The 26,603-nt window shown below is 30.4% G+C and overlaps 5 protein-coding genes across 5 annotated transcripts; 1 reads left to right on the forward strand and 4 right to left on the reverse strand.

Moving 5' to 3' along the window:
• Positions 1-118: 118 nt before the first annotated feature.
• On the reverse strand, positions 119-2,354 carry LOC106755326. Its single transcript, XM_014637469.2, has 2 exons — positions 1,962-2,354; positions 119-1,386 (listed from the first exon to the last, which is right to left on the reverse strand). The coding sequence occupies exons 1-2, from the start codon at positions 2,016-2,018 to the stop codon at positions 289-291; spliced, it is 1,155 nt and encodes a 384-aa protein (XP_014492955.1). The 5' UTR covers positions 2,019-2,354; the 3' UTR covers positions 119-288.
• Positions 2,355-5,733: 3,379 nt separating this feature from the next.
• Positions 5,734-7,438, reverse strand: LOC106755789 (putative clathrin assembly protein At4g40080). The gene is made up of 2 exons (XM_014638003.2): positions 6,903-7,438; positions 5,734-6,337 (listed from the first exon to the last, which is right to left on the reverse strand). Exons 1-2 carry the CDS (start codon positions 7,403-7,405, stop codon positions 5,818-5,820), a joined length of 1,023 nt encoding a protein of 340 aa, XP_014493489.1. The 5' UTR covers positions 7,406-7,438; the 3' UTR covers positions 5,734-5,817.
• Positions 7,439-12,286: 4,848 nt separating this feature from the next.
• Positions 12,287-12,910, reverse strand: LOC106753414 (RING-H2 finger protein ATL39-like). The gene has a single exon (XM_014635223.1). It carries the CDS (start codon positions 12,908-12,910, stop codon positions 12,287-12,289), a length of 624 nt encoding a protein of 207 aa, XP_014490709.1.
• Positions 12,911-17,142: 4,232 nt separating this feature from the next.
• On the forward strand, positions 17,143-18,352 carry LOC106755958 (protein MIZU-KUSSEI 1-like). The gene has a single exon (XM_014638191.2). It carries the CDS (start codon positions 17,366-17,368, stop codon positions 18,068-18,070), a length of 705 nt encoding a protein of 234 aa, XP_014493677.1. The 5' UTR covers positions 17,143-17,365; the 3' UTR covers positions 18,071-18,352.
• Positions 18,353-19,613: 1,261 nt separating this feature from the next.
• Positions 19,614-24,479, reverse strand: LOC106755616 (probable glucan 1,3-beta-glucosidase A). Its single transcript, XM_014637802.2, has 10 exons — positions 23,711-24,479; positions 23,477-23,592; positions 23,246-23,365; positions 22,309-22,494; positions 21,821-21,979; positions 21,350-21,519; positions 21,113-21,268; positions 20,494-20,846; positions 20,118-20,297; positions 19,614-20,031 (listed from the first exon to the last, which is right to left on the reverse strand). Exons 1-10 carry the CDS (start codon positions 23,808-23,810, stop codon positions 19,946-19,948), a joined length of 1,626 nt encoding a protein of 541 aa, XP_014493288.1. The 5' UTR covers positions 23,811-24,479; the 3' UTR covers positions 19,614-19,945.
• Positions 24,480-26,603: the final 2,124 nt, after the last annotated feature.

Genomic DNA, 26,603 nt, shown 5'->3' on the forward strand with positions numbered 1-26,603 from the left:
ACTTTAAACTACTGTTGTCATGTGGGAATTAGCCACACTAATCCTAAATAAACACAGCCTCATCACTGCAAACATGTATTCTAAAGCCTAATAAACAGAATAGATTTATGCAAAGAAGTTCAAGTATAAACTATTTACACAATTTTCTCCAAGATCAAAGAATTTTTCCTAACACAACAAAATTCTGGAGAACAAAAAAAAAATCTTACAGAACACTGAAACTGTATGAGAAGTATCGGTATCTCGTAGCTGCACAATAAAACTGTAACATAAATTACCATGGTAGGATCATCTGTCCTCTCTCAAGCAATTTCCAGGCAAGAGAAATCTATACTTGTCTGCATTTTTCAGTAGATAAGCAGGAAGATGAACTGCAGAATAGGAGTGGGGTATTGGTCCCATTTTACCAATGATTTCCTTGAAGGTGTACTCCTCTGGTAGCATATCAAACAAATCAGCCCCTTTGCATATTACGTCTTGAATTCTCTTGGGATTTAAATAATGAGAGAATCTGACTCTGTCATTATGACTATAAGCTTTCATCTTAAAGATGAAATCGCTGATACGGCGGAAGCAGAAGCTGCAATGCCAACCAGCATCTGACAATAAGTTATCAGATTGGCGGTAATGTGCATACCTTGTCTTACCACTCTGATACCTGTGCACAGAGGCTCTCCAGCTGTTATCATCCGCAAGAAACTCAAATGAATATAGATAGTTCTTCAGCTGAAGATGAAGGATTGAAGGCACATCATCACACCACCGCAAGAGGTTAATAGTGTGAGCACTTGGAATCTCATCAACATCAGACATTATCAGCAAGTCATCATCTGTGATACCAGCTATCTTAAGGAGATGGTCCAATGCTACACGCTGATAAGCCTCTTCGATGAACGGGTTTTCTCCTTTGATGAATCTCCCACCAATGGTTCCATATGTTAACCGGGAATCCACAAATCTGAACTGCTCCCGGTTGCCTTTGAAAACCAGAGGTTTAGGCCTACCCGTGAATGTGGAATTTGATTCAAGCAGAACAAACTGTGTTATGTAAGGATACAGTTCTCTCCAGCGCAGGTTAAGTATCTCCAATTCGTTGCTGAACAACACAGCATCGTACACACGTCTTGGGAACTCACGCACTCCCCAGCCATGAAGTCTGCAGAGATTTTCCATGGACACAATTTCGTTATAGTAATGAGGAATTACATTGAAAGGCTTCGGAGGTTTTTCCCATAGTGGCCTAAGGAAGTAGGAGATTTTCTGTCCGTGCAAGTATATGCCAAATGTGCACATTGGCACAACAGCAAAAACAAATATTAATGTTTTTACATCCAAAGCACGCAAAATGCAGCAGATTCTTGACATGCCCCAGACATGACTTGACTCCTGTATCATCAAAGAATAAACATCAGAGTCGACTTCATCCGACCCACACTGTATCATGATTTTTTCAATAATCTTTGAAATTTATCAGAAAATCTCTTCAACAGCATGTACAAGAACACTGAGGGCCAATTCTAATCAATAATCAAAGCCTAAGGCTACATCATGAACGTATAATTAGTTATTGTTCATCCATTCCAATTCCATTACTCAAACCCCTTTCCCTCCGTCAAAAACAAAATCAAATGACGAAGGAACTGAGAGTCTAAGCATGTGCCGTAAACTACCCTATGAAATAGTTCGACATCTTTGCTAAAATACCTTTGAAAACTCATCCTTTCTTAGATAGTAAAAAATTTAGAGCACAGATATAACGCACACATATAAACACATTGTAAAAGGGTCTATTAGAGTACCAAATTGCCATTACCAGCCCCTAACTGAAGATCAGATATAATACAATCCGTTTTTCATCAAACAAAAGAGAACCAGAATCAATAAAAACAAAGATTAACTACAGGGGCAAAACGAAACCACGGCGAAAAGATGAAATTTTTCTTAAATGAGATTACAATTACCTGGCCACAAACATCACTGTTCTTCTTAGAACAGTAATGTCCAGCGGCACAGCACATTATTGAGAATTCAAGCCAAATCCAGCGAAACGAGAATGATTGTATAAAGATAGTCGCTCCGATCGAGATCGTATTCCAGTAAGAAACGGCAAGAAATGCGCGTTGAAGGGTAAAAGCAGGGAAACAAAGGGGTAATGAAGGGATTTGTGGTAACAAGTGACAGAAACAAAGAGACACTGAAAGCCGAAAAAGGAAGTTCCGTCGCAGAAATCCTCTTTGGCTGTTTTTGTTCGGTTGATGATGTTCTTCTAAAACACATCATCTTCCAAATGCGTATTTATACATATATCACCAACGCAAAAGCTCATCATCAATGAAAAAAACACTTTTTTTCTACACGCGTTTTTCTGTTCGGAGTTTTGTTTCATTTGAACATGGATCTTGTCAAAAATCTTAAATTTAATATTTAAATTTTATAAAAAATTCTCATTAATATATGTTGACGAAAATCTTCAATTTAAATTTTAAATTTTTAAAAAAAGAATATATTTTCAATATAAACAGAATTTATTAAAAATGAAGGACAGATAAAATTAATATAAACATATCAAAATAGTGTGTGAATGACTTCTCATTATACAAGGTCAATTGTTTTTTATTATTTTTTGTACAGGTGGCAGTAAAAGCGAAGTCATAGGTAACGTCGTTGGTGAGTTGTTCTCTTTGTTTTACCACGTGGCAGCCTTGCTTTTGAATTGGAAAGCGTAGTATCCAAGACGACGTCGTTCTTTTCGAGGTTGTTCATGCCATGCGCATTCTGACAGAGTATAACCTTACAAAAAACTAAATTCCAACACTAAAATTTTTACAAATATAGTGATAAGTGATAATAATTAATAATTATTTTTTAAATTACGATAAGGTAAAAATAAAATAATGTTATCTTTAAAATAAAATTTTTAAAATTTTCATTGCAATGAATTATAAAGTTCAAAATGATTATTAATTTAAATTATGCTTAATAATAGTTTATAGCATAAAATTTAAAATTTGGCTGAAAATTATTAAACAGTAAGTTATAAAGTTGAAAGTGTAGAGTTCAGTTTTTTTAGGATTTTAGTAATTTAAATATATAACAATTATCTAAATAAGTTATGTCTTAATGTCGGACACGACATTTATAAGACTTGTGATATGTGTTCCAATATACTTACATGATCCACGTATTCTAACCATATTATAATCCACTTATTTAAATCACTATTTTAAAATTTAGTATTTATCCTTTACATGTATTTTTTAATTTTTAAACTAGTATGATTTTAACATGATTGTTAATTATAATTACTCATGATTATATTTTATAATATATCTTAATAATATACAAAAAATTAAATTATGTATATATCAATTATTATTAGGTATAAATTTATTTATTTATCATTTTTTTCATTTTCTATTAAACATATTCATTAATAAATAAAAATATCTAATCATTGTTAAAAAAGTATTGAAATTAATTATCAATATAATTTAAATAAATGAAAAAAGAGAATTAGAATTTGATTCTGTTACTTGTTTCTAGTGACGGACGGTAACTAAAGATTAAAATTCGGATTTATGAAAATGGAATTCAATATGTTTATATATATAAATAAATACAGAGGGGGAGGGAGGGAGACAGAACTTTATTATGTTTGAGAGGGATTTTGTTCTCCTAGTTTTATTTAATATATCTAAATAAATAAAATAATTTATTTTAATTTTAATACTTTTCATATGTATAGTATTTTAAAAGATTAAATATTTCTACTTTATTATTTTAAAATATTTTTTGAAGATTAGTCATCATATCTTATTTATATATATAAAAGAGCGAGTATTATTAAAAAGTTACGTGTATTAACGATTATTTTAAAATTTAGCAAAATATTAATTATTTTTTTATATTTGTATCTCTCACTTAATCTTTAATTAATTTAAAAAGATGTTTATAGTTAGCTAAATATGAAAAAGAATAAAATAAAAGAATGTGTAAACATTTTATTAAAATTAAGAAAATTTAATAATTTTTTAGTTTCTTTAATAAACCTTAAATAACACTGAAAAAAACAAAAGGATAGAGTTAAAAAAATAAAATTTATTCTCTGTAGAGAACCATCTTTATTACAGATATAAAATGATTTCTCATGCAGTGTAACAACTTTTTTTTAATGGATATCAATCAACAGGTATTTAATTATAGGTTACATTGGTAATTAAATTAATATTGTTTAATTAGACAAGATTTTATTTTCCAATACATTCAAACAATAAATATGAACTAAATAATTTTTTTTTCAAAAGGATCATTTCATAATCTAAAATATTATTATATTAATTATTCTATTTTTATTCTAATTTTAAAGTTATTATTTTCCCGGCTCATATCTTTACTTTATATATAACAAAAATAAATTCACATAGAAATAGATAATATTTTTCACAAAAAGTTGTCAAACTAAACATATATAAAATAAAATACAATTAAAAGATTCACGCATTATACTATAAGATAATATTTATACTTTTTCTTATAAAAGACAGTGCTGAATGAATTCGTAAAACTCTACATCTATCATAACATTTATTCTCATAATTCTTTCATTGATGTTTCAACAAACAAAACCAATGTCTCTAAATCAAGTCATAAGAGAATTAATCCCATTAACTCTACAAATATGATTATCTTTTTATATCATAATATTTGTCACTAGAACCTCTTCGACTCATTCAATGTAGATATTAATCAAGTTAGAATAGTTTCACTTTTAAAAATATGTTTCGATACATTTAAATATACACTAAACTAGCATTTTTTTTTGGTGAAAATGACTAATATTACTCATTATTACAATTACATAATTAATTGGTATACAATTGTCTTATCTACACAATAACAAGAAAACTCAATCACCCATCAAAACATGATTTAAGGACGACAAATTAAATGAAGATTCATCTAAAAAACAGAAAAACTACAAGAGTGAAGAAAATTTTGCATGCACCAAAAAATCATATTTGCTCTTCTGAGAGGAGCATAATTTGGATTTACGAGAAGATGAAATTAATTCGGAGATATGATAGAACTTTTTGCAGTGATTCCTTCTACAAATTTTTGAATCTTTAAGAAGGCAAAGAAGGAGATCAGATTTTTGAGAAAGAGAGGAAAAAGGGTCCAGAGAATCTAACTTTTAAGGGTAAAGATATTTTTGTCTCTTAAAACACACTTGAAGTTATACTTTTATATATCTAAATAAATTATTAAATAAACAGGTATCATACTATATATATATATATATATATATATATATATATATATATATATATATATAACTCTAAAAATCTATATTTAGTTTCTCACATGTGACAATATAAAATTATTTCTTATAATTAATATATAAAATAAACCAATCTAAAAATGATAATAGAAAAAAAAAAAGTGTGGATAAATATTAAGCAGTTGATTAACTTGATGTTTAAAAATCATTTTAACAAGAATATTTTACATAAATATTACATTTGAAATATAATTTATTGTTGTTCTGATTTAATACTTGTTTATAGTTTAACCAATTATTATGTATTATATTAAAGTTTTCATTTAAATATGAAACGATTGCTTTTTTATCGAGGAAAAATAATATTAATTATATAATTTAGCGTTTAATCTGATAATTTATCTTAAAATTATATTATTGTTGAAAGTATGGTATTAACGAAAAATAAGTATTAATTAAACATAAGAATGAACCATTCCCATTTGAATCTTGAGTTGGTAAAACACGAACAAGATGATAATTTGTATTTACAAAATAATTCACAACAACCTTGCGGAGGGAAACCGAACCAAATCAAGAGAATCGATCAAAAGCGTCGGAAATTCAAACCTTTCTGACTTTGTTGTCCTGTGTCTCTGTCTTCTCATCGTTTTCCCTTCTTCCCTGAACACCTTCTTCTCAACCTTCTCCTTCACTTCTCTCACTACATCCCATAATAATCTCTGTTTCTCTGCCACCACCACCACCACCTCTTCCACCGTCTCTTTGCACTTCTCCAATCTGTTCAACACGTAAACCAACTCCACCACTTCTCCAAAACTCAGACACCCAAAACGCTCCCTCAACTCGTTAACTCTAACCAAAACCTCGCTCAGCGCCACAATCACATCCTCTTCCACCACACTCCATATCTCACCAACTAGCTTGTTCCCTTCCATGCATGCTGCGTCGGGTATTCCCCCAATCCCTTCAATAACCGCCAACAGAGCATCCGTCTCTCTCAACAGCTCACCGTTGCTAAGGCTTGAAGCTCTCTCTTCTCCTGCTTTCGTCCACCACCTGTAACAAATTTTTTTAGTAGCTTCGTGGCTAACCATCGTCGCCTTTGAATTTCAAAGACCAGGTTTCAACCTTGGTGAACGCTATTTCATTATTTTATTGTTAGAGCAGCTTTGCACTTGTTTGGTAGTCGGTACGCGTGTGACTATTTTTCATCCTTTTTTTTGTTATGTGATTTTAATTAAAATGGCATTTAAATAGATATGTTAATTTTAAGATTTAATTGAATCATCAAAATAGAGAAAATAATATACGTATAAATTCATTATCATATCAATTTTTTTTTAAAGAAATGGGATCCACGCTTTTAAGCACTTTTTTTTATATATTTGTTGAAATTTATTAAAAATATAAATTTTGATGAACTTGTAAATCACTAAAATTTAAAATGACAAACTTTATCATTTTTAATCAATTTTAACAGATGATAAAAAATATTATAAATTTTATGAGTAAATATTACTAATATTCTTATTTTTTAAAAAATATATAAATATAATCGTAACAAAAACAAAAAACAAAAATCTTATTGGTGGATATAAAAATTGAGTTTGATAAGTATTACCCTTGACTTGAGTCTTCTTCAGCTTCAACGCCGAGGAAGAAGCCAACGATCCTGGAAGCCCAGAGAAGCTGTTCCACGTGTTTAGCGTACCATCGTACCCACGAAGACAGTTCCCAGGATACGGGACTGCTCCTATCGCGGAATTTGGAGAGGTTAAGGTAGTTCCTGCCGCCGCCGCCGCAGCTGTACGGAAGCTGATCTCTCATGATGAAGCTGCCGCGCTTTACCACGCAGTGGATGGCGATGAGGCACTTGAGCGCCACGGCAGAGCTCTGGGTGCTCTGGAGGCGGTCCATGAGAAGCTCCATGGCGGCGGAGGCCGTGACTCGTGATCCATCGCCGGCGATGAGGAACGTGGAGAGGTGATTGGAGGTGGGAGGGGTGAAGGGGTCGTGGCTAGTGGCGCGTAGGAGAGAGAGAGTGGCGCGTTTGGAGAGGATGGCGGCTTTGCCCTGCGACGCTTTGTCCTTCAACCTCCCAATCAGCTCTTTCAGTTTGGTCATACCAATATAGTTTGAGACACACGCGTACACGCTAAGAGACACGACAATAAAACATAGCACACCGAGCCTCCTTAATTTCTTCAAGGCCAACAACTCTATTAAAATTAATGATGGATTATCTTTTTATCATGTATATATCATCGTTGAAATTTTAAACAAAAAGCTTGTATAATTGCTTTTTCGATGCAAGTTGATAATGAAACTTATTGACTACTAGTTTCCTTTTCCGACTATCATGCGAGTTATTACATTAATTAATTCACTTGGGCATTTTTAATTCATCAAAAATTAAATTATCTCCCTTTTTAGATTTCCTAACATATCAGTTTATTTTGTTTCTTCTCCATCTTTTTATATATTCTAAAAGTGGAGAAATTATTAACTAGTTAAAAGATATGACTAGTTGAGTAAAATTAACAATTTAAGATTATCTATCCAAAACATTTTGAGATCACTCTAAGGTTAGCGTGAATTTCTGGATAATGATTTGTCTACATCGTGGGTTGAAGTGTTTTAATGATGTAGCTGACGTAACGCAGTGGTTAGCTTACACATTTTTCATACCAACCTATAGTGATAGCTAGCTTTCAGATTCAGATTTCAGTTCTAAAATAAAAGTTAACAAACTCAATTAGTAATTCGGTTAGTTGTAGTTATTAATTGTTTTTATAAATTATATTTCTAATGTGTTTTTTAATTTGATTTTTTTTTGTGGATGAATAATTTTTAACATAATTTGTAATTTAAAATTGCTTAATAGATTTTCAATTTGTATATTTAGCAAGTTTCCTAGTATATATTATACTTTTACTTAAACACGACTCCATTGTCGCTGTAGTAATTAATAAAAGAATCAAGACTTGGATTAGTTAACTGTTCAAAAATCTGGGAGATTATTGATGGATAGTACTTTCAATAAAGTTTTCCTGGATTACAACCTAAAAGTAATCACAGACACTAATTTAATCAACGCCATAATGAAACCTGGAGAAAGTTAGTATTTTAAAAGTTAGGTGAATGTTATACTATATATGTGAAGTATTAATATTCATTAATAATGATGCAATTATATATGTGATTAAAAATAAATGAAGTATAATGGAAATATAACTGTTGTCATGATTAATGGAATTATTTTATAGTACGAAACAGTACGAAATAAATTTGTAATTAAAGAATAAATTACGAAAACGTATTCAATAATTCAACATACTCTGTAAAATTTAACATATTTTATAATTTTTTATTTTTGTAATTGGCTAAATTTAAATAAAAAGGAAGACAACATCAACTAAAAAGCAAGTAGGTTAAAGAGAATTTTGTTCTCAAATAAAACATATGCAGTATTGATATTTTCCTCATACTAATATATAGTTTTTTTTTTCTTCAAAATTAGAAAAGGATCAAATAATAAGAATAAAAGTATACCTAGAAATGTCAATTTTTTTTAAACAAGGGTTAAATTACGCTTCTTTGGAAACAAAAGGTTGTAATAAGAATATTCATAGTAAGATTCTATTGAGTTATACCAAAATAATTAAAATTTTAATACTTATAAAGTTGATGAGAAAATAATGGAAAAAAAAAAATCCAACATACATCCATGTTTTCGTATTTATTATTTGATATGATTTGTTAAGTTTTAATTTTACAATTAAACCTACATTATAGGTTGAATAAATTTAAATAATTATATTTGTGAAAATAATATTTTAAAATTACATATATGAAATACCAAATTTTAAATTTATTAGATAAAATTAAATTAATATAAAAAAAACCTTTGAAAATTAAAAATACGTTAGTGAAAAGAGAACTGATTTTTCAATCTCCTCGTTCAAAAGTTAAATTGCCATGACTATATCTTATGTTTTCTAATGCGTATTGACGAATCATGTATAATTTTACATGACATTAGTGAAAGAAATTTTTGACGAGAAATAAACGTAAATACATTGTAAAAAATGCTTTAGATGGAATGTTACCATGTGTGCTTTTTCTCTACTATTATTTCTACATTAATTTACATTTATTAAAAATTAAAGATTATACAAAAATGTAATTTTTGAATGAATAGGAAGATTCACAGAGAATTAAAATTCACCAAACTAATATAGTTTTTAAATACATTTTTTTAATTACATAGGAATAAAATTTTGGAAAGTATATAATAATATATTGTTTAAATTCAAAATAATTCGAAAGAAATAATAAAAGATGACTTAAAAAACTTATTTATTTTTGTAATCTATTTTTTTATCTAATTCATTTCATTTGATTCTCCGTTTTGAAAGGCATGAACTGAATATATTTAAATATATTGTTGTATGTATTTAATTAATTGAAAATTAACAAACATAAAGGAGATTTTTTTATGATTTGATTGTCGTTTACTTTCAATATATATATATATATATATATATATATATATATATATTAATAATAGGTATGTTATACATAGTAGTTTTAAGTATGATGTATATTAATATATAGGTTATTGGGATTTAAAGTGTTGTATGAGTTGTTAACTAGGAAATGTTCTATGAAAAATTTAAGTTGTATGATATTTTTTGATAGAGAAACATTTTGATCGAGAAGACTTAAGCGTACATGGAATATGAATATACTTAAATAAATAAAATTAGGAAGTTTTGAGTAAATTTTGCTAAGTCAAAAAAGTGGAAATATTTAAAATGGTATTACTAATGGGATTAAAATGGTCAAATAAAGTTATATATAGTTATAATTAATGGTTGAATTGAGTTAAACTTAAATGCTATACTTGATTTTGGAAATAAACTCAAATGCAACCTCAGAATAAGTTGAAATAATGAATGACAACAATTTTATTAAAAAAGAAAATTATTTAGAACTTTTTAAAAAATACATATTTAACAATGTTTTAGTAATTAAGAATGACCACCGAACAATGTGAATCTAAATTCTTAAAACAAAAATTTATTATCATTTTCATTATGGATATTTTTGTTTCATTCAGATAATGAGTATATTTATACTTATACTCATCTATTTTCTTACTTTTTTAATATTAATTAATTATTTTTTTTATAAAAAATCATAGAAAAAAATAGAATGTTATTAAATATTCAATATGGTAAAAACGTATTCTTATATCAAATTTTCAGAAATAAATTGTAATAATATAAATTACAAATTAAAATACCAAAAACGAGATAAAAATGAATACTTTGACAATTACACATGAATCAAATTCCATAATAACCAAAATACATATTAATTTTACAAATATTAATGAAACAAAGTCGACAAAGTTAAAAAACTATAAAAAAAATAAATGTTCAAATTAAAAAATATTTTAAATGTCTCTTTACTTATTTTATTTAAATTCTAATAATTTCTTTTATACACCAATAAAGATTATATTTAACAAAATTGCAAAGAGAAAAATATTAAATTAATAATAATTTAAATTTTAACATAAATATTTCATCTTTTCAATTTTACTAAACAAAATTTATGTTTATAACATTACATTTCTATACTATAGTAAATTAAAGGTTTTTATATAATTAAAATGGTAAAATTATACTTGTGTATATGAATTAAAAAATAAAATTTATTATATAAAAATTCATCAAAACATTATTTTACATAATAAAAAAAACAAATAAAAATATCAAAAAAATTTATACATTGAATAAAATTTACAAAGAAAAAAAAATATATAGTCAAAAATATGATAAAATGAAAAATATTTTAGAGATTTGAAAAAAAATTTCAAATATCATAATATTCCAATTATAGAGAAATGACGAAAATTATTTTAACAAAAAAAATCATCCAAATAAAACAAAATTAAGGATAAAAAGAATAAATAAGATAATTTTTTATATTACCTGACAAATAAATAACTTACGCAATTGAATACTTAGATTTGATGATCAACTTCTTTTTTTTTTTTTTTATGAAAACAATAAAAATATTAAGAAGAGTAAGAGTAGTCAAATGTATAACTTAACATTTATTTTATTCATTAAAATTAATAATACACAATTTTAGCATAACTAAAAAATGTGTTATAGAAAAATTATTTTAAAACTACAAGTAAGTTTTGTAGATATAAAACAAGTTAAATATAATATTACATTGTGAAATGACACACACACACACACACACATATATATATATATATATATATATATATATATATATATATATATATATATATATTGACATGGATAGAAATAAGTGGAGGAATTAACCGGTTCGGATACCTAATTAAAAAAGTAGAATATTATTGTATATGTAACCAATCAATACAAAGATTCTAAATCAAAAGGATGAGTGTTTGAAAATATTGACATGGATTGTAAAGGAAAAGTGTAAGTTTAGATTTGATTATAAAACATGGATTGGATTAACAGAAATTTTTATAAAGTTAAAATTAAAACATATTATATATTTATCTTAATGAAAAAAGAAAAATGTAAACAAAGGAAGCAGAAAACAATGCGAAGCATGGGGATCTTCCAAGAAACATGTAACGTAATCCAATGGGCAAAGTATTACATTTCTCTCCCCTTCATAGCTTTCACGTGATATCATATATCAGTAACTTATGGCTACACACCCATCATGTTTTTTTCTCTTGGAATTACTCACACGTATATATAAATATATATTATATATAAATATTGTTTTTTTTTTCATTTTATGACTACTTTACGAATATAATACAGGATTATCTGAATATCTGCATGGAGGTAACTAGAAATAGCAGTTATTGCGTAAAAAGAAGAGACAAAAACAGTAATCATCGCCTACGAATCTGTGACGGTGGCTGATCGAGCAGGAGGAGTCCATCAAACTCCTCAATTCTTCAGCCGCTCATCATCAAACCTATCCCACAGCGTTATCAGCTTCAGTTTCATGTTCATGTTGTTCCATTGCTGCAGTTATGGCCACCTCAGTAAACTCTGCAGTGTCACCATTTTCTTCTTCTTCTTCTTGTTCCGATGGGACATCGGTGATGCTTGCTTCAGTGTCGTCAGATATAAGCTTCTGGCGACAAATGGGGCACGTGAGGCGAGAGGGTAGCCATTGATCGATGCAATTCTGGTGGAAAACATGTTGGCAGAGCGGCAGCATCTTCACGGTATCGGAGTCTTCGAACTCCACCAAACACACCGCGCACTCCTCTGCCCCATTCCCCAGGCTGAGGTCCTTCATCTGGGAGAAATCGAAGGTGGGACATCTTTGGATGGCTTCGGCGGTTGTTTTCGGGAGGGGCTTGATGTAAGGAGGGCGGGGGAAAAAACGCGAGCGGATTTTGAAGAAAAGGAACAAGAAGAAGCCAATGGAGACACAGGAGAAGGAGAGACTGAGTGAGGCCTTCAAGTTGTCACTACGGTTCATCTCCTCGTAGGTGGCAGGGCTTAATGGATTCCACTGAGCATTCACACAGTCTAAGGAACTGCAGAGAGACAGCACCAGAATGAGCACATGGTGCACGCATATCTCCATGAACGTGTGTGCAGAATGTACGTAGATGTTTGAAGGGTTGGTGAAAAATAGGAAGAGAAAACGATGTTTGAAACAGAAGGAAGTGACATGAGCTACAAAAACATGTTCAGAGTTATGTTTTAGCTGTATGGGATGAGAGAGGGTTAAGCTCAAACTTCTTGCAAACATTATCAAAATATATTGGTAACTTACAAAACCTTGGTTTCAACTAATTCCAACCACGTGTATATATAATTAATTTATTCTGATTGCAATGTCTGGCCTTTTCCCAATTCTTTTATAAATATACAGTTTAGGATAAAAATCTAAATAAATTAAACTAAAGATAAATCATAATTCGAGCCTTACCATCACATATGCACGGAATATTCCTTAAAAAATCAATTATATAATAAAAATTAAATTAAATATGTTTTTCATATTAAACTATTATAAAAAAATATTAAACATGTTTTAGTTACTAAATTTTAAAACAAAATTGCATTTCATCTTTGTCTAAAACTTTAATACATTTTATTCTTTCAATTTAAAATAGATGAATATTGTTGTTTTAATTTAATTATGTTAATTTTTTTTATGTGTTTAATGTATTTTATATTAGTATTTGAGTTCTTTACATCATTTTGACATATTATTTTATTTTAAGGATGAAACTATATTAAAAATATATATTTTAAAATAAATAATATTTCAAATAATGTGATTAACTATAGTTTTTGTATAATCTTTCTTCTTCAAGTTAGATAATGATGTATTATACTTAAATTCAAAAATTTCAAAGGAGTAATAAGAAGAATACTTATAATATATTTTTCTAATACATCTTGTTCCAATTTCAAGTTTGTTGAATAATATTTTTATCAATCAGTATATACAAATTGTTATCCACTCTAAAGCGTGAAATTCCATCATGATTTTATCTTTAACAAAATTTGAGAGAGTAAAATATCTTTAAATTACAACTTGACATCAACTCTTAAAGATATAAAGTTATTAGAAATAATAAAAACATAAGTTCCTAACGAAGATCCAAAAAGAATAACTTATTATTCTTCTAGGTCTAAGAGATTTAATGGTTTCATTATTGATCGCACGATAGATGTTAATGTGTTCTTTCTAAATTAAGTGCCTCAAACACCATATATTTAAAATATAAAAAAAACATTTAAATTATTATTAAAGATAATAGAAATAAGTCGTTTCTAATACTTGTTGTACTATTTACTTGAAGTATCAGAATATTCAGAAAAATAATAATACTATTACTAAGAATATTTGTAATAATAATTATTTTAGTAAACGATAATAGATATATTTAAAAAAGGTAGATTTTAGCTTCTATCTAAATATAGAAACGTAAGTACGGAAAGAAACGAATTTAAAACTAATGGGAAAAAGAGTCATAAAATTAATTGAAGAATAAGACAAAGTTATCGGTCACATATTTATATAATGTGTAACTCATCTATCCACTTAAGCTGAATAAATGTACGTTAACTTAATGTTTTGTCTAACTCTTCAACCCTCTTCTCTCCATTAATTATGCAGATTGTTTTCTATTTCTTTTTATAATATTCCAATAGTTTAAATGCCTCATTTAATATCCTTTATTATTTCATCTCTCTCTTCTTTTATTATATAATATCATTTCCTCCTTTCCTCTAGTCTAATTTTTTAAAAAATATACAGAAATATAATAAATTTGTTCACTTTGATAAAAAAAAAAACATATGCCAAATTTTCTGTTTTATCTTTTTAATTTTATATCACAATAAGTACATTAGATAAAGTGATTAAAAAGTAAGATTAGAAATAAATACTAAATACACAACAATTGGGCCGAAATACATGAATTGGGCCTCGGCCCAACTGAATTTTAAAAAGATAAAAAGAAAAAAAGGTATCTGGGAAGATTGGTTGGAATGAAAGATGTTGAGTACAGCTCGGAATGAGAAAGAAGAGTCTAACTTTTGTCTAATCTTCAAGGCTGTACTGTCTCATGTCGCTTATGATTCAGAGTCTCTGCGTTACTGTAATTGTCTTAACACAACCCACGCTGCCACCTAACATCAACAAAAACACTTTTGTCGTCAAATGTATGACATTTTTTCTCCCCTTACTTTCCAACCTACAATCATCAACACCTTCTTTTGTCTCCTACACGTGCCAAATACACCATCAAAGCTTTCCATTAACTGCCAAACTTTGGTGTCTATTACACAACCAAAAGCAAACGACATCCAAGGTCCACACTTTTTCTTATAATCACTTTGATTCGGTTAAATCTCCCAAATCTTTCAAAATGTCTACTTACATCAAAACAAACAAAATGTTTAGTGCAACATAAGAATATGTTTAACGCCTGTGAATCTGTCTGCTACGATTACACAGACTGTTATATTTTATATGTTTGTGCAGAAGCAGAAGATAGATTTTTTTGAATGGGGAACATTGCGTAAAAAGAATGGGTCCCTTTGCTTCAAAAAGAAGGAGAAAAGAAGAAAAAGGAGGAATTTATGGTGACTGTGTTGTTTTAGGAAGGGGACGCATGGGAGGGTAAAGGGAGAACAAAAGCAAACGGCAATGAAATTGATTTAGGGTTGGACACGCCACGCTTGGCCCCAAACATCCTCCCACATGGTTTTGTGAAAACAGGACAGAGACATAAGATGTAGTGCCGTCTTGTGGTGGCTCAACTATCCCACACAAACCACTATTTCTTTGGAGATGTAGGACCTTCTTCATAATTCACACCACAAAAAGCTACTTCCACTGCTAATCTACTCTACTTTTCCAACACAAAAATCTTACAACACCATCTGCATACACATTTATGTTGTTCAATGTGTGATTCTACTGGACTGAGTTCAGTGTTCATGAGTGTTGGATTCTATTAGTCGTCGGAGTCATATGCATAACTAATGTCTTAAGTATTAGAGTTGAAGGATATATAGTTAATATATTATTGACGGATATTGTCTGTTACGAGTAGGTGAATCGGTTTTTCAGAAAGGAAATTTGTTGTCGTAATTCATATTCATGTTGCATGCATAGACTCATTCACGTATATACTTAACCAGAGGGGGTAAAACTTCATATATGTTGTTAAGGAACTTGTGTGTTTTTTCCCATTTTGACTGTAACATTATAGAAGAAGCCATTTACTTTCTCTTGGTTGTTCTCAGTGTTGACCTTTGTACTGGGTGGTAATCAAAATGAAGACTGAATTATTAGGATCATATATCTGAACATTTCAAAAAGATATCAACTAGAAAGTATTTTAAAAAATTGAAACTTCTTTTGCCAAGCAATTTTACAATCACGTGTATCCATTTCCACCCTCCACTGTCTTCTTTAGCAATTGGAAAACATTTTAAATGGACTAAAATTAACAGTGTGACACCTGACATGACATGAACCATATCAGTAAATAAACAAGGACATATACAGATATATGTATTTGTTGTGCAGGAAGATAAATAGTTCTACATAGTTGTATGTTTATACTTTTATGATAAAAAATATGTATCCTTATTTTTACATGATATATATTTTTTTAAATTATGAATAAATCATTTTCAATCATGTGCACTATAATCAGTTTTTAATATCATGTTTAAGGGTGTAAATTATTCGTCACTCCATGAAAAGAGATAGAGAGTACAGGCTCATAATTTTTCAAATCTAACACACGAATGATTGGATATGGAATATTGTTGTTATGGTGGTACGGAAATCTCCATCCCCAAATTTCCTCCACAATCATACAGAAAAGTTATTCAATTAATAAGCCACAAATGAAAGCTGGGACAGCACAGTTATTCTCGTATATATAAGATTTTCAGCTCTGGTTTGACACATCGTGCTCAAGTATTTGCGTGGACAAAGAAAAATAAACCCAAGAAATATATCATATTTTATGGCAAAAGTGAAAGGAAAATTTTAAAAAGTTCACATAATTAAGTAAGCAGGACAAAAAGAGAGACATTATTGCATATTGGATGCATCATAATCCACTTGGAAGGATATTAAGATCAGTTATATCATTTGTATAATACTGTTTTCTCTCTCCATCTCATAGCATTGATTATCTTATCTTATCTCACTCTTTTTTTTCTCCCATTCTCTCTCCATTACATGTATACAATATATATATATATATACACACCTTTTTCTTAGATAAAACATTTCAGTTGGTGACAAAATATATAAGCAAGCAGTGGTTCAAACCAATCAAACACTAGATTCCTGTAGAACCAGTGTTGATGAGGAGCATGAGGTCAACTGTAGAACATGCAAAGGAAAAAGAGAAAAGTGACTAGAATTATGAATTATCATCTATCTACACAAATGCACTTTTGTTATTTAAGCAAGTCCTGAACCACACACAACACAAGAGGTGCAAAGTGCAACCAAACCAGTTTAAGACAGCACAAATACACACACATATATAATATGGCCTACATCGCCACCACGGTTGGTGCCAGCACCGTCACCACAGTGGATTGTCAGAAACAAGTAAGATCATGGAGGCTACTACGTTCCATCATGGAGCTTCTAATCCCCACTTGCAACTGCACTTTCTTCCTCGAAGAACAAGACCAATCACAAAAGTGTCTCCAACAAAAGTATCCACGACAACAACATCAACAACTCATGACTTGTGCCACAATCACTGGCACTATCTTTGGATATCGCAAAGGAAAGGTCAGTTTTTGCATCCAGGCTAATTCCAACTCAAGCAACCCAATTCTGCTGCTAGAGTTGGCAGTTCCAACAAGCGTTTTGGCTAAGGAAATGAGAGGGGGCAATCTCAGAATTGTGCTGGAGAGTTCATGTAACAACACCACCAACAACAGTAATCTTTTTTCCTCACCTCTTTGGAGCATGTACTGCAACGGGAGGAAAGTGGGGTATGCCGTTAAGCGTAGGCCTTCAAATGGTGACTTTGAAGCACTGAGTTTGATGAGTTCTGTTGCTGTAGGGACTGGTGTTATAAACAGTTGCAAGGAACTGCAGCATCAAGAGGACGAGCTTATGTACCTTAGAGCCAATTTTCAAAGGGTTCGTGGTTCCTCCAATTCTGAATCTTTTCATTTGATTGACCCTGAAGGAAGCATTGGTCAAGAGCTTAGTATTTTCTTTTTCAGGTCCAAGTGACCTTAATTAACTTGTTTATTATTGTTGCTGTGTATATATATATTCAGAGTCGTTAATTTCAACTTTCAAAAGCTTACCCTTTTTTGAGCCGTGCCTAGGTATGCATTGCATGGTTTTGTCCTATGTTCTGTATGTATAGTTTTCAAAGTGCTCTTCTTTTTTGTTGGCTGTGTTAGGTTTGGACAGAATTTAACAATTTGGGAGAGGTAGCTTCAAGCCTATCAGTCTATTGGCTTTTTTTTTTTCCACTCCCTTTCATTGTAGCAGAAGTTAAGAACTGTCTTTCTACTTCATAATATATATTTTTTTTTTCTGTTTAGCAGTGTTTGATATGAATATTACTTCCTGCATTTCATCTTTCTGGACAGAGTTTAATTTTAATTTCCACTGCCAATTCCTGAAAATTAATTTGATTATAATTTTAAAATATTTATTATAAAAATTAACATTTTAACATATGTAACAAATCTATAAAAAAAATCAAATAAAAGTGTAAGAAACCTTTGTCCTGGATACGGTTACCTATTACCAAATTTCCCTACTTCAGTTTTTTTAGTAGTTGTGATAATTAATATTAAGTGTCAAGAAGATAGAAAAAAGATGACGATGGATATTTATAGAATGTCTACTCTAATAGGTTATGAAAAAAAAAACGTTTCTCTTAAAGAAAAGTACCAGGTCTGTTATTTCATTCAGCTAAACAGTATTATAAGAAGTGTGATATTATTCTGAAAATTTCCATAATATTTTCTATAATACTCTTTTTTATCACATTATTTATCTTATTTCATACTTTTCTCTCTCTCATTATATAGGACAATGTTCTTATTACCATCTCATGATTTTGGATATGATTGATCAATATGCCTTTTCACTCCTTATTGTTTCATGTTACGTTAAAGTTATTACTGCTTTCAGGTTTTTATATCACAATATAATGAAAGTTCAAAGACAACCTTTTCACACCCTATTCTTTTACTGAGCAGTTTCAACTTTTTTATGGCCATGTCTGCATGAAAGTAGGTAACTCTAGCTTCAAAGTTTAGTCTGCTATTTTCTTAGAAAAAGCAAAAACTCAACGCAATATCCTCTGATTACTATAATATTCGTGAGGATACAACAGCATTTTGATAATGTCTATACACAATTAGTTGACAGCTCATAATATTCTCCTTATTAATTACTATTAACAAATCGTATGCATACAGCTTTAGAATTCATAATTAAATTAGATTCCGAAACATACTGAGTTGAGAATTAAATTTTGAAGATCACAGTGATTAGTTTATATAATTCTACATCCTCACTAATATTTGGGTATCTAATTGCATGTATGAGTTGTTTTAGATTCGTCAAGATCATAAGAGATACTAGCTATTAGCAATGCAAGTGGAACAGGGACTTTTGAGATGGTGCACTGCAATAGTACTGTCCCAGACCCAACACTTGGGCCCATCTTTTTCAGCCCAGTTCAATTAAGGGCCAACCAGTGTTGACAGATGGGTCAGCCCAACCTGACAATGCAACCATGACCTTTTGGGGTAGTATGTTTTTTTTTTTTTTTTAATTATAATGCACATTGCTGAATTGAATGACAAAACAAAGAAAAACATTGTTACTGAAGGAATAAACGTACTTTTGAGTTCGGTAACTAGCATCCAAATAGAGAAGGATGACTTTGAATATCAGACTTATCAGGTTTATTTGCATGACATGCGGCTATTAAAATTGTGGAATAAGAATCATGCAGAAATTCTGCATATTTCACACTATTGCATTCTGCAATATTCAACAATATTGAACATGATGGCAAAGCAAATGAAAAACCAAGAAATAGTTGCACACAATATGCACCAAGTCCTGGGAAAAAAGATGTCACAAAAATTGAAGTAGACAAAACCAGCTGAATACCAATCCTAACAGTCCTAGAATGTTCAAGCTTTGTTTTCTGGATGAGTTACCTGCAAAAGTACAATGGTTGCATCAGGAGATTCCAAATGTCTCAAATGTACACGCAATAAAGGAGTATTGGTTTGCATCCACATACCTAATTGAAGATAGTTGTTCCTAATGTTCCATTCAAAATCCCAGTGCTCTCTGTCATTTTTTACTGTCCAATAACACCATCCAAAGGAAGCTGCATTATAGACATCTAACTGTGCCCTTCCAAAATCCTGATAGTCTTTTTGGGATCCCTTTGTCACATTCCACTCATTAACCCACTCTCCTGAAAATTAGTCCATTTAAGTTATGGCCACCTAGAAAGGAGAGAAACAAGGCTTTGCAAGGGAAAAAGGTTTATTCAAGTTCAGACAATGTTTATTTACACACAAAAATTCAAAAAGTTTGAGGTTTGTAACTGTGAAACATCCAAATAATGATGCAGAGTAAAAACAAACAGTGGTTTTTGATGTCTATCTTACCAACTAAAACAAGTGGGCCATCTGAATTGTTTAAGGCCTGCAGTTGACCTTCCCGGCTTTTGTATATGTATTGAATATTATCCACAGCACTCATGTTAACAAAGAATGGGTCAAAGAGATTGTAGAAATGTAAATCCAAAACTATGTTGTGAGATCCTATGTTGGCTTGATATAGTTCCAGAGGATCTGCAACTCCAATTCTCTGACAGATTATCACGTAAGCCGATGAAGAGTATTTGCGAACAATTTGGTAGCCCTGCTTGTAATACGGAATCAAAACATCTAATGAAACTGTGCCAGCTGATGGTTCATTCAATAGCTCAATTCCCAGCAAGGCAGGGTGTTTTGCATATCTGCAAATGTGAATGTTTGTTATGGTAAAGACTAATTCACAAAGCATTTGCTAAACCATAAACCCAATAACAGCATTTCCTCTTCCTACTATGAGGAAATTGTAGGGGAGAACATCGATGGTATTTTTCTTTATCATGATTTTATTAACAGTAATGTTTCTGATCAGGAAGAAAAGAGGTAGTCAATAAATTTTGCAGGATGCACGGTGCTGGTTAGTGGATAGTATGAACAATATCTCAGAATATGTTTGCACATTTAAAAATACCTTGAAACTAAAAATTCAATAACATGTAATGAATCAGAAATGTAATCTGGGGAAGTTGGCCAGCCCGTAAATCCATCTCTGCTTGAACTATGCTCCATTCCATTTTGAGAACCAGGAGCAGCATGAAGGTCAATTATGCATTTGATATCATATTCTCTNCAANNTGATAAACTGATAATTANCAAAGTTCCAATTGTGCTAAAACCTTGAAGATAATGCAGCAAAATCAAAACCTACTGTGCCCATAAAAATGCATTATCTAGAGCTTCAAGAGTTCCTCCGATATATGGACCCGGAGGATCAGGATCAAAAGCAATCCACCACCCAACTGGTATCCTCACAGTATTTATTCCATGTTTATATAGAAATTTGAAATCCTCTATTGTGATAAAGCTATTTCTATGTCTCTGCAGTTACAGAAAATTGAACAATCAAATAGGGAACACAATCTGATATTTTACTTTTTTTAGTATCGTCACTTTCACTGACAGAATAGCATTTGAATAAACAAAATTTATATAAGTTGAATTGAAGGAAAAATCCCCCAGCGCCCCAAAGAAAATAAATCACGGTTAACACTGTAATGTGTGACATTTGCAATAGGATAATCATAAAAAGTATTCCAGAAAATAAACAAACCATGTTTAACAAAAGCATAATCCTGCCATAGATAATGATACAGAAAATATTTGTAACGTGTGATTTTACCCGAAGAACATCTTTTGCCCGATTATGCCCATATCCATTTGCTAGCTGGTAATCTCCATGCAAGCTATTTGACACAACTGTCATTTCAAACGTGGCAGCATTATCATCCCATCCTGGTGTTCCTGGGTAGTTCGCTGAAAGCTGACCATCGGTTGTAGCCTGTATAGTATTGCAGAATATTCAATCATGTCAATGAATCTGTTAAAAGTTTAATTCAATATGATCTTTCACTGTAAACTAATGCCATTTTAAAAGATCCTTAAATATGGTATTGGTGTGATAAGAATCTCGGAAAAATCACACCACAAAAGTTATTTGCTATAGTTGGAGAGTCCAAGGCCTATCTCATACTTCCTGTGTGACTCAAGTCTAATAGCTTCCAATTAGATCTTAACATGGTTCTTGAAGCAAAAGTGAAAATTTAGAAATCGAAAATGATTAATTATACTGGACCAGACATGGTTTGTAGGAATCAGAAGAATGAATACCTGAAGATATGCTCCACCCTTTATCTTGAGGTGAATCCTATTTTTACCACTCCGCTCAATTTCATATGTCTCATACGTTGAAGGAGATTTTGCTGTTGCAGAGACAAAGTGGCCTCCACCATCACACGTAAGAAATTGACCCTCTGAGGTACGAAATTGAAATTCTGATTCAGATGTTCTCCATAACTGCAACGCAAATAAGAAATAATAAAGCGTCAAATTCCACACATCACTTCAGAAGGATCAACTCTTATATAGTTCCATTAGTTTCAAGTCCTGCTAAAATATCGGTGCCTTTCACATTTATTCAATTACAGATGAAAAAGAAAGTAACTCTCACCCTCCAAGATAAAATAGCACGTGAAACTGAAGTTAGAAGAAAAAAGATTCCTACTAAGAATTACAGCCACCATCATACAACTGTAGCTGTATTAGAACTGATCAAGATTCAAGAACCTGAAAGAAATTCTACAGTCAAGCTAGAATAAAGTTTGCAAATTGAATTTGTTCCAAAGTAGTCATCACCACTACGCCTGAGAACTAAGCTCTAATTACAGTCTTTCACCTGAGTATTTTTATCTTTATGGATTTGTCTTCGGGTCAACAAAAGCATAACTTATTCAGCTAACACAGTTCCATTTTTGTTAGTATTTTATGGTTCTTTGAAGTACGCCATGTCAGTGGAAGCTCAGCTTAAGTCAGTAGAATGACAAAAAATACTTCAAGTTTGATGTCACATATTTTTTTGAAAAAAAAGGTGTAGTAGTAAATGAGAAGCCTTTCAAACGGATAAATCAACTTAATACATACATATAAGCAAGGAAATGGACAAATTCATCAAATGGACGTGGATTAAACATGTAACATTGTTTCTACTATGCTTATGTAGATGCATTCTAACAGATAATTCCGGATATAGAATATCAAAGCATCTTACCCTGAAGGTTTCCCATGAAGATGGAACATCCCTGTCAACTGTCACATTCATTCCTCCCCCATTCTCGGCAGATACATACTTCTGCGACGTCACTGACTTAAATTGCACCTCTGTCCCATCCTACACATTTTTCAATATAAGCACGCCAAACATAAGATAAGTCTCCATAAGCACGCCAAAGGGTCGTGTTTTTCATAGAAGAAAGGATAAACAAAATGCGAAGCAGCTCACAAGCATGTCTCCATTGGCAATGCCATCGAATAGTGAAGGCTTGATCCAACCTTCGATGACCAGCCACCCTCCTAAGTTCACTCCTCTCACTTTAGAACTCCCATGTAAACCCTCCACTAGGCAAGACCATTCAACACAACACGAGCCAAGTGAGACAATGTACTAAACACGTTGTCTTCGAAGAATAAATTACAGATAAGGCATGAAACTTTGAAGCTAACCGAGCAAACTTACCTGAATATACCCCAGAAGTGATGAGACAACAGCAGAGTAGGAATGCGCATGCCCATTTGGTGAAAACAAGTCCCATCAAGAATGTGGGCTTCAAAAGCATCCAGAAAGCAAAAATGCAGAATCCATCGTGGGAAAAAGCTCAGCTCCAATTATGTACAAGAGAAAACTCTAAGCTAACGCACCTTAAAGTCCTACTTGGTGGGTGAATGAATCTGTGAAATCCCTTCCTTATCACTCAGTTAATGCCAAATTCAACTTTGGGAACAAACATAAGAAGGTGATTGGGTTTTGGGATTGCTTCTCTCAACTCAGTTAACAGAAGAAAATTGAAATAAAAAATAAAAAATGAAAAAGAATGTCCCAGTTATATGAAAACACAGCCAATGAATTAAGGATGAAAGAAAAGAACAACCTTGCAGAGTGAGAAATGTAAGGGGAAAAGCGTTCTCTTCACACAGTTTGTAAACTAAAAAAGGAAACTTTACTTGTGGGGTTCTCCAATATCAATTGTAATTAAATAATTAAGTGATTAATTAGGATCTGGCTTTGATAATCATGAATTGGACTAGCAGAAGAAAAAGAGGGGACTGAATTGGAAAGGCAAAGTAAAAGGTACAAGCGAAGAAAAGGACATGTTTGTTCCTTTGCTTTGCTTTATTATCTACAATTCTTCATTTTTCCATGGTAGAGTGATGGAACTGTTAGCTAGCTGCAACTAATTTCTTTCCCTCTTGGAATAGTTACGCTAATGCGCGAAATGAAGATAAAATGGTACAAGGAATCTCTTGCTCCTTTGAGGGCAATGATAACGGCTTCAACTTTGCACACAGATTTCAATACAGTTATTGTTCAGTATTATAGCGAAACACATAAAAAAATTATTCTTTTTGGCTTGTGTTGTCAGAAATTAGATTCTCATCAAATCAAAGTTTTGGATTTGGGGTAAAGTTAGAGGACAATCAACGTGTGTTTCTTTTTATTATATCATTTTCTGTTCAATTTATTATTTTTTATGTGTCTATTATTTATAGTTTACTGTCATTATTAATTTACTGCCCCATCTATTTTATTTTTCCATAATTTGTTTTTCTGTTTGAATGTTCAGTAGATATAAAAGAAATAAAGTAAAATTAAAAAATACATTTCTATTAAATACTCTAAGTGTGTATATATATATATATATCTTTTAAATACATTTCTATCCATTTTTTATTTCTTTTCTTTTCTCCATTAAGTCGGATTGTAAATTAAACAGTAATTAAAATTTAAAAATTTTAAAAATTAAATTTCTAGGCTGTTTAATAGAGATTTCATCTGTCTCAATCACCTGTATAGAAAATTGTAGGGAAGAATATAAATTCGAAACTTGGCAAAAAAAATTAAAATAATTATTTACATTTTTAAAGCAGTATAACAATAAATATTAAAAAATAGTTAGATTACAGAAAATGAGGTGAAACAAATAATTATTGGAAAACCGAGCCTAGTTGGAAGGAGTTTTATTCTTCTCCTATTTTATTTGGTTTAATTTTACGAATTTGAGACGCATTGACCGTCGATTTACAGAGTGACGTTAACCAGAAATTTTAATTTAAATCAATAATAAATATACCTTCGTTTTAATTTTTTTATTTTAGGATAAAATTATAAAATAAATAGTTGAATTTGTCACATTTTTACATATTCCGATTCAGTTTCATAAATTTTACTTTTAAAACTTTAATTTGTATTTAAATTTTTCACAAGCTTTATCTTACCTACAAACACATACTAAAGACTTCTATTTTATTCTAATTATTTCTTAAAATTTAATACTACTACTACTAATAATAATTCTACATATGTTCACTTTAGAATGATCATGTTTCTTTTTATTGAACTCGTTGCATGTAAAAGCATTTTCAAGAAATAATGTCAAAACAAATAAACTTTTTGAGGAAAAGTATAAATAAATCGCGTCTTTAATTAATTTTTACAATTTTTTTATTTCTAAAATATTATTTTATCATATGTTAATAGGTAAAAAAATCAAACAAATAAAAGAAAAATTTATTAAATTATTGATCTTTAATGAAAAGTATTTAATTGAAAGCTGGTAGAAAAGAATATTTATGAAAAGTTAATAAGTTTTAATAATAAAATTAAACCTGTATGTACCTATTACAAAAGGAATAAAGTTTGAAAATGAATTGGAACAAAATTAAAGTTAAAAAAGCCTAATAATTGATAAGACAAAAAAATTGAGAATATTATAAATAAAATAGTTTAAAATCTTAATATTTAAAAGAAGGAAAGTTTAAGGGGTTAAATGCTACTTTCCCTAATATTAACGTGAAAAAGTCAAAAAAGAGTTTTTGTTTTATAGAAAAAACAAAAGAATAGAGAAAATAGACTAATAGGAACGTATAGTTAGGGTAAGGGTTAATAGGGAGAAATTATATAGTTTGACTTGTCAACTTAAATTACACTGTATTCTTCTTAATTTGTACAAAAATTATATAATTTGACTTTATGGTCAACCTAAATTACACTGCATTGTTCTTAATTTGTACACAAATTCTGTCACATCTTTCCTTTTTCTTTTTTACCTCATAAATTATATAACAGTAAAAAATTGTGAGGAAAATAGTGTAAAACAATTGCTACTGATATATAAATGTCTGTAACATACTGCAACATGCATCTTGTAAATGAAATCTGGGAAAACTACTATAGAATTTAACTTTACCTTGAAATCTAAAAGCTTCAATAAAGTATCACAGAACACTTTTATTTTTTGACACAGGTGAATCTATCCTCAATGGCAGAACCTGCTACGTCTGAAACATTGAGTTTTGTGTTGTGTGAATTCATGCTCGATTGAAGCCACTTTGCATTCAGTTGAACTTTCTTT

This window comes from Vigna radiata, chromosome 2, assembly GCF_000741045.1.
Source record: "Vigna radiata var. radiata cultivar VC1973A chromosome 2, Vradiata_ver6, whole genome shotgun sequence".
NCBI classification, from domain to species: domain Eukaryota; kingdom Viridiplantae; phylum Streptophyta; class Magnoliopsida; order Fabales; family Fabaceae; genus Vigna; species Vigna radiata.

What these genes read in the sequence shown, in the direction of transcription:
- LOC106755789 (XM_014638003.2), bottom strand. Translation starts at nt 7,405, where the DNA reads ATGACCAAACTGAAAGAGCTGATTGGGAGGTTGAAGGACAAAGCGTCG. An exon ending in GAAGAAGACTCAAGTCAAGG is followed by an intron (nt 6,338 to 6,902) that starts GTAATACTTATC and finishes AATTTGTTACAG; the next exon opens with GTGGTGGACGAAAGCAGGAG.
- LOC106755616 (XM_014637802.2), bottom strand. Translation starts at nt 23,810, where the DNA reads ATGCTTTTGAAGCCCACATTCTTGATGGGACTTGTTTTCACCAAATGG. An exon ending in CACTTCTGGGGTATATTCAG is followed by an intron (nt 23,593 to 23,710) that starts GTAAGTTTGCTC and finishes GGTCTTGCCTAG; the next exon opens with TGGAGGGTTTACATGGGAGT. An exon ending in GAACAACTATCTTCAATTAG is followed by an intron (nt 20,032 to 20,117) that starts GTATGTGGATGC and finishes GTACTTTTGCAG; the next exon opens with GTAACTCATCCAGAAAACAA.
- LOC106755326 (XM_014637469.2), bottom strand. Translation starts at nt 2,018, where the DNA reads ATGTGCTGTGCCGCTGGACATTACTGTTCTAAGAAGAACAGTGATGTT. An exon ending in ACAGTGATGTTTGTGGCCAG is followed by an intron (nt 1,387 to 1,961) that starts GTAATTGTAATC and finishes TTGATGATACAG; the next exon opens with GAGTCAAGTCATGTCTGGGG.
- LOC106755958 (XM_014638191.2), top strand. Translation starts at nt 17,366, where the DNA reads ATGGCCTACATCGCCACCACGGTTGGTGCCAGCACCGTCACCACAGTG.
- LOC106753414 (XM_014635223.1), bottom strand. Translation starts at nt 12,910, where the DNA reads ATGGAGATATGCGTGCACCATGTGCTCATTCTGGTGCTGTCTCTCTGC.